Source organism: Lactuca saligna, chromosome 5 (genome assembly GCF_052625555.1).
Source record: "Lactuca saligna cultivar CGN05327 chromosome 5, ASM5262555v1, whole genome shotgun sequence".
In the NCBI taxonomy this organism is placed as follows: domain Eukaryota; kingdom Viridiplantae; phylum Streptophyta; class Magnoliopsida; order Asterales; family Asteraceae; genus Lactuca; species Lactuca saligna.
This window is the reverse complement of record NC_136421.1, coordinates 80,410,209-80,418,319: the sequence shown is the minus strand read 5'-3', so window position 1 is coordinate 80,418,319 and position 8,111 is coordinate 80,410,209. Positions and strand designations below refer to the sequence as shown.

At 34.1% G+C, this 8,111-nt stretch overlaps 1 protein-coding gene across 10 annotated transcripts; it reads left to right on the top strand.

Moving 5' to 3' along the window:
* The first annotated feature begins 598 nt into the window (after positions 1–598).
* On the top strand, positions 599–7,346 carry LOC144998150 (uncharacterized). 10 transcript variants are annotated; one of them, XM_078957973.1, is made up of 7 exons: positions 600–717; positions 831–911; positions 2,809–5,339; positions 5,415–5,481; positions 6,507–6,598; positions 6,691–6,932; positions 7,016–7,346. In XM_078957973.1, exons 5-7 carry the CDS (start codon positions 6,508–6,510, stop codon positions 7,190–7,192), a joined length of 510 nt encoding a protein of 169 aa, XP_078814099.1. In that variant the 5' UTR covers positions 600–717; positions 831–911; positions 2,809–5,339; positions 5,415–5,481; position 6,507; the 3' UTR covers positions 7,193–7,346. The 10 variants fall into 9 exon arrangements, with proteins under 10 accessions (XP_078814093.1, XP_078814100.1, XP_078814099.1 ...); XM_078957969.1 differs by lacking the exon at positions 7,016–7,346 and having other exon boundaries at positions 2,828–4,696; positions 4,776–5,339; positions 6,691–6,708; XM_078957966.1 differs by lacking the exon at positions 7,016–7,346 and having other exon boundaries at positions 2,809–4,696; positions 4,776–5,339; positions 6,691–6,708.
* Positions 7,347–8,111: the final 765 nt, after the last annotated feature.

The following is an 8,111-nucleotide window of genomic DNA, read 5'->3' as shown; positions in this document are numbered from 1 at the left end:
AAAAATACGAGCAGGATTTTATTTTTAGAGTCCAACAATCAAAGCGAACGAAAACGGGCTTTGGTGGTTACAGAACCTCCTCCGATGCTCGGGTCGGTCTAGATTTAAATCAAGATGACGAACTCGAGCTAGAAGAAATTGAACGCCCAATGGGTAGTGACAAAGCGAAGAGAAATGGAAAAGAGACTTCTTTAAGTGCATCTGATTTCAGCGTGGACATTGACGAAATGCGGAAGATAACATTGTCACTACAAGAATATGAGTCTACGGTGACAAAAGCTATAGGGACAACAAATGTCGTTGCCATAGAGGATCGTATAGGGACGACAAGTCGTCACTATATAGTTGACTAATTTAGTTTGACTTCCAAACCTATAGGGACGATAAATCGTTTCTGAAAAACTAAGCGGGAAGAAAAATGAATGGCGGGTATCCGAAAAAGATGTAGGGACGACGTATCGTCCCAAACTTAAATTAATTTAAATATATATATATATATATATATATATATATATATATATATATATATATATATATATATATATAATGCGTATATATAAGGAAAACTGGAACTACCCCGTTTTAATTGGCAAGTATAGGAAGGACTTATCGTCCCTATAGGGTTTCGCTGGATTGAAATCCCTTTTCCCAATCAGTCACCAGCAGTCTAGCACCCACAACACAAGTTTGTGAGCTGAGGCGAAATCGCCGTTTCCTGTAAGCCGATAGGGAAGATTCGATCGTCAATTGGCCACCGTTTCCCTCGTTAACTCCTTTAGCCTTTCACTATGATGTTTTCCCGATTCATTCTGTTTTCTTCTGAATTGCAGGTGGTCTCATTCCGGCGGTCTCCCTCTCATTCTGACGGTCTCCCTTCTTTCTGAAATCGGTTTTCTACTTCCTCCCAATAGGTATGTAAATTGCTAGTAATATTATTTCTATTATTCTAACTTCTAAGTCTGTTGGCAAGGACGTAGCAGCCCTAGTACCCTACCCCTTTGTTTGTTCCCAAATCTTTTGTATAATGCTAGTATTATATTGTTTAATTTAGTTTGTTTGGATCATGATAGCAGCCCACCTATTTATCTGTTTTGTTGAAATAATGAAAAGAGATAGTAACAATAAGTTTCCCTTTTAATATACTTCACAGATTAGCACATATCATGAGAAGGAAGCTTTGTTAATGGCCACATGTTTCTGACTTGATAGTCTTGATACTCAACTTTTATATATTGCTTACCAATCTAAGTCTGGTCAACCTAATGGTTGTTTTTATGTCAATATTATATTGAAATTAAGTTGTATTAACAAATTCAACCTCAAAAAAACACATCCATCAGGAACATTATCCATCTTTATTAATATGAATATTTCACATTTGGTGGCTATAAACAACAATCACATACAAGTAAAAGATAATGTGTGTTGGATGACCAAAAATTAACACAAAGATCTTCAACATTTCATACCACATTTGAGTTCAGTTATTCACTAAGACACACCTTTAAACAAATAACTTTGTTTGATAATAAAAGGACAAAAATGCCCCTTCCCAAATTTCCCCTGTTCAAAATTAAAGTTTTATTTTAACTAATTATGCTTTGTATGATACAAATATATGTTTTATAAAAAAAATACAATGGCTATTATAGAAAAAGAAAATTTTAATTGTTAAACCAAAAATAAAACAAAGTTTTTGTGGTTAATTGAAAGAAAAAAAAAAACATTTCGGTATACCCCTACAGGGGAAAAAAATTAGTTTCTTTGTTTCTTTTAGTTTGATTTATTTTTGCTTAGCAACCAATTCAAATATTACTTTAAGGCCCAAACATTTTAGTATATCCCTTACCAGGGGCAAAACAGACATATAAAGATTTTTTCTTTTTTAAAGACTTGTAAAAAAAAGTAATCCTATCAGGAGTATGCTAAGAGTAACAACTGCATGAGATTCCTTGTTTGATTTACTTCCAACAATTAACACAAAGATCTTTAACATTTCATACTACATTTGAGTTCAGTTATTCACTAAGACACACATTTAAACAAATAACTTTGTTTGATAATAAAAGGACAAAAATGTCCCTTCCCAAATTTCCCCTGTTCAAAATTACAGTTTTACTTTAGTTAATTATGCTTTCCCAAATTTCCCCTGTTCAAAATTACAGTTTTACTTTAGTTAATTATGCTTTGTATGACACGAATGTATGTTTTATAACATGGAGGACAATTCAAACATATCAGTCAGCAACATAGTAATAAAGAAAGTATTTCTTTTTGATGTAACGCAAAAAAACAATGACTTAATAAAGAAACTAAAAAAAAGTATTTCACATTAAATCACTTAATGGAGAAAAATAGGGTTGAAATCCAAAAAAACAAAATTCACAAAATTGATACATGTGCCATTTTAACAAAATAAAATAGAATATTGACCAAAATTTTCAAATAACTCAAACGTATATTTGCTTTATATATGGACTAAAATTTTGGAAATAATAATAGCATTATATATACGTGTGTTTTCATTCAAGAATATGCATCTGCGTTATCTATTGCTTAGGTGGCATTACAATAAATTGACAAGTGGAATATTAGATAAATAAAAAATCAAGAAAATGCCATATGTCCAATTGCATAAGAATTTGACAAGTGGCAAAAAGTTCTTTATTTATTTGCGGATATATATATATATATATATATATATATATATATATATATATATATATATATATATATATGAAGAAGTAGAATGCTATAATAGATAAATGCTATAATATGCATACATTCTAATTTCTAATAATGAAACAGTTATGACTATTGATAATAGTTGGATTACGTTGCAAAATCGAAGGTGCCCAAACAACTTCATAGAGATCGCCAAGAACCATGTCGATGATGAAGGCAAAACATGTTGCCTGTGTATAGATTGTGTGAACATGTTTCGGCATATTGTGACTACGGTTTATGCCCACATACATGACCGTGGGTTTGAAGAATCATATCTTATATGGATTCATCATGGTGAGGAATATCCTCCTTCAGATTTAGACAACCTTTGGGCTTCAAAATATCGTAGTACTAGAGTTGTGGCAAAGGAAAATCCACATGAAGAGATGTTCAATGTAATAGATGACGTTATGGCAAAGGAAGATCCACATATAGAAAATATAAGCCAAGAAGAAACTGCTTTAGACCCAGGGTTTGATGCATTGTTTGAGGAAGCTAATACCGAGTTATACCCTGGTTGCAGTTGGATGTCTTCCTTAAACTTCCTAGCAAAACTGATGCACATTAAAGTCATCAACAGGTCGACAGATAGTTCATTTGACCAACTTTTAGAGTTTTTAAGAGTTGCATTCCCGAAAGAAAACAAGACTCCAACTTCACACTATGAAGCTAAAAAGAAGTTGAGAAAGATTGGGTTGGGATATCAATCTATCCATGCTTGCGTTAATGATTGTGCTCTGTTTTGGAAAGAGAACGAGTTAATGCAAAATTGTCCTATTTGTAAGGAGAGTAGGTGGGTTGACAAAAACACAAAGGGGAAGAAAGTGCCACAAAAAGTGTTACGTTTTTTCCTTTGACTGCCAGGCTTCGTTGAAGGTATAGTTCAAGATTCACAGCAAAAGATATGATTTGGCATAACACTGGTCCTTCAAATGATGGTAAGATGTATCATCCGGTTGATGGGAAAGCATGGCAGGAATTTGATAAGCGATATTCCGAGTTTGCCAAAGAACCTAGGAACGTTCGCCTGGGTTTGGCTGCCGATGCGTTTAATCCATTCAGCAACATGAATCAGCCTTATAGTATGTGGCCGGTAGTATTGACAACTTACAATACACCACCATGGTTGTGTATGAAAGAATCTTATTTCATGTTGACTTTGCTAATTCCTGGCCCTAAAGCACCTGCGAAGGACATTGATATTTTCATGAGGCCTTTGGTGGACGAGTTGAAAATGATATGGAGGGATGGAGTCCAAATGAGAGATGCATCAACCAATATTGTGTTCACAATGCATGCAACACTATTGTGGACTATCAATGATTACCCTGCCCGTAGCAGTTTGTCTGGATGGAGTGGTCAAGGTTATAAAGCTTGTGCTACTTGTAACAAAGACACACCCTCATGTTCTATAACCAGCAAGATAGCTTATGTTGGTCATAGACGATTCTTCCATAGCAAGCATAAATGGAGGGATAGTTTGTTGTTTAATGGCAAGAAAGAGTCAAGAAAGCCTCCTAGACGATTAAGTAATGCTTTAATAATAAAGCAACTAGACCGTCTCCCCGCTTGTATTCCAGGAAAACACCCAAGCTATGGTGGTGGTGTGAAAAGAAGGCGAACTGAGTCAGAGTTAAATTGGACCAAAAGGAGTATCTTCTTCGAGCTTGATTATTGGTGTTCACTCGATCTAAAACACAATATAGATGTTATGCACATGGTGAAAAATGTTACTGAGAGCTTGTTAGGTACTTCATTAAAGAATGAAAAGTCAAAAGATACGCACAAAGCAAGAGAAGATTTGGAAAAATGGGGCATTCGAGAGAATCTATGGCTGCAGAAGAGAAACAACAAGAATTATCCACCACATCCAGATTACTCTTTCAAACCAGTCAATCGAGAACGTTTTTGTCAGTTCATTAAAGGTGTAAGACTACCCGACGGTTTTGGATCAAACTTCAAGAATAAGGTACATTCTAATGATTGAAATATAACTGGGTTAAAGTCTCATGATTATCACATCCTCATGCAACGATTGCTACCCATAGGGCTCCGAGGTTGTCTTCCTGCTAACATGTCAAAAACAATCATTGACCTTTGCACATTCTTTAAAAAAAAAATTGTGCACGATCGTTAGATGTGAAAGACATGTATAAAGCACATAGTGAAGTGATAAAGATATTATGCAATCTGGAGTTGATATATCCACCAGAATTTTTCGACATAATGGTTCATCTAGTTCTACATTTACCAGAAGAAGCTATTCTTGGAGGGCCTGTATCTATGAGATGGATGTATCCTTTTGAAAGATACATGAAAAAGCTGAAATCTTATGTCAGAAACAAAGCCAAACCCGAAGGTTCAATAGCGGAAGGTTATATTGCAGATGAAGCATTGACATTTTGTTCCATGTATCTTGATGGTATACAAACGAAGTTCAATCGTCCCGATAGAAATACAGATGACGGCCTTCCAAAGATGCAATTTTCTGTGTTTTCATCACAATGTCGACCAATTTCCAAGATGAAAATCATTACTCTTTCTGAAGAGGCCAGCAAATCATTACAATGGTTTGTACTCAACAACTATGATGAACTTAAAGGTTACATATTGTAAGTAATTATTTATTTATACTTTCTACTTAGGTATTGTGAGAAACTAATATGAACCATTTCTCCCACCTACAGCGAATTTGAATCTAAATATCCCGAAAAAGATGTAAAAACGAAATTTCCCTCATGGTTCAGTCATAAGGTAAAAACATTATATACATATATTACATATAAATCTAAAATATATTATAATTTAAAGTGTCATTATTATATTTTTCTCCAAGTTTATCGTCTACAAAAAAAATTGTCCCTAGACTGTACCAACAAATTATAAGCTTTGGCACATGGTCTGTTGAATGCATATTCTTACACCGGTTGCATAGTCAATGGTGTTAGATATGTGGTACATAGTCGTGATCTCCGACATACTACTCAGAATAGTGGTAGTGTTTAATTTGGAGAAGATAGTACACCATTTTATGGTCAACTGGAGAATATCATACAATTAAACTATTTAAGTGATTATTCTGTTGTTCTGTTTCGTGGTAAATGGTTCAACACAATGGGGAGGGGACGATTAGTTAATGAAAATGGTATCATCTCTATCGACATCAGTCGTGAATGGTATGTTGGTAATTCATGCTATGATGGCCAACAATACATTTTAGCCAAACAAGCAAAACAAGTGTTTTATCTTAAAGATCCTTCACGAAACGCCAATAGTTGGAGGGTTGTAGAAGACGTTCACCATAGAAAATTGTGGGATCATCCAAGTATGGATGTAGATGTCTTGCATGACAATCAATCATCTGATTATAACTTGGATGTTGACATATGTGATTTTGGTGACTCAAGTGTGGTTCTTGAGAGATGTGATGCCCTTATTGTGGACCATCAAACCTTTCATTGTAACTTGGTTTCCGATTTAGGCTATTTGCCTATGCAAACAACTTTAGGTGAAGTTGGTGAATCAAGTGATGCTCCTATCATGGAGGATGAGAATTTCATTGATGATGATGAAGAACACATTGATTGCTACCCTTCAGAAGATGAAATTGTTGATGACAATAATGATAATGATGATGAGTCTATAGATGCATATTATTCCAGTGATGATTATGATTAAATGTATTATAATGTTTTTGTATCTTTAATAGATTGTTGTTACATATTAAAATTCTTATGTAAATGTTTTGTTTAAATTATGTTTATTATTTATTTCAACAGAATGTCAGTACATGTTGCTAGAGGACACCGTGGAGACGGTGGGGGTGAACCTCCAAGACAGCCGCATACGATCCCTAAAGCTTGTGACTCATGTAAGTAACTTGTTCTAAGTAAATATATCTTATGTCTTTATATTCAATAACTTTTTAACTTACTAACTATTTAATTACGTATATAAATGTAGCAAAACCAAAGAGAGGTTTTGGAAGAAATTTGAATTTGTATGAACAGTCTAGACTTAACAAGAAGAAGCCACTTCCCTTGGAGTTTGACATCACGACGAGACTATATAAGGTCGTTGGAGATAACCATCAAGTTTATATACGCTTGGTTTCGAATGAGGTTCAAAAGAATGTCCCCTTTCACTATCCGAGTTGGGATGATGTCCTTGAAGATTATAAAAGAAAAGTCTATCTCACCTTGCATGTAATTATAAAATTTAATGGTTTTATTAGTATTATAATTTTATATTTTTGAGATGTTTATAACCCTTTCATTTTCTTTTGTAGAATTATTTTGATATAGAGTCTTTTCGTGACACACCTCATTGGAATGGCATTGTGCAAGGAATTGATGCGGATTTCAAAGCAAGTTACAGGCGCCGCAAGTCGAAGGTGAAAAAGCATTTTCTGAGCGTCGGAGGCTACAATGATGTGGAAACGGCAATGAAACACCCACCCACCTAGAATGAATAAAAAAGCAGGGAGCAAAGTTATTAAAAAGTTATTCATGAGTGAGAAGTATCAAAACCGTTCTGTAAAAAATAAAGATAACAAGGGAAAATAGGTGTATGGAAGTTCTCATGGTGCTGAACCCTATGCCCAAAAGCGACATAAGGAAGTAAGATTTTTTTTAGTGTTATTTAAGGGTTTTGTCAACATTTTATATGAAATATTAGTAATAGTTTTTGTGGTTTTTTGTAGAAAAAAGAAACTGTAATGCAAAACCACATTGATGGATGGAAAAAAAGTTACTTTAAGGAAGGAAATGGATGGTGTCACCCACAGGCGCAACACGATTGGGTAAGTAAAAGTGGTATTTACATATTTTTATTACGATGTTATTTTGTGTAAATTATTCATATGGAATTTAGAGTAAATTGTTTATATTGTTATTTAAAATGGATTGCGTATATTACAAGTGGATTTATTCAAATTTTGGAATTGTTATTCTTATTATTTATATACTTTGAACATGTCGGGTTTTTTTCTTTTTCTAATTGTTATGCTGCCAAATTTTAGAAAAAAAAACTAATAAATGTTTATTGTAGGGTAAAATTATGCAAGAGTATAGGAAAATGTTGGAAGAGGTTGATGGTGATGATTCATTGGTTGATCAGACAGAATGCCTCAAGCGTGCACTTGGAGAAAGAAGCAGTCATACAAGAGGTGTTGGAAGAAAAGTGAATAATGTAGCACCATATTATGGGCCAAGTACATCAACCAATACCCAAAACTTCAATGCATTTGCTTAAGAGTTGACTCAACAAATGAGTCAACAATTTACTGAACAAATGCATCAAATGTTCTTGTCTCAAAATCCAAACGCCCAACCACCACAATTTCAATTTACTTTTGATCCTTCTCGCCTACAAGTTCCAAATGG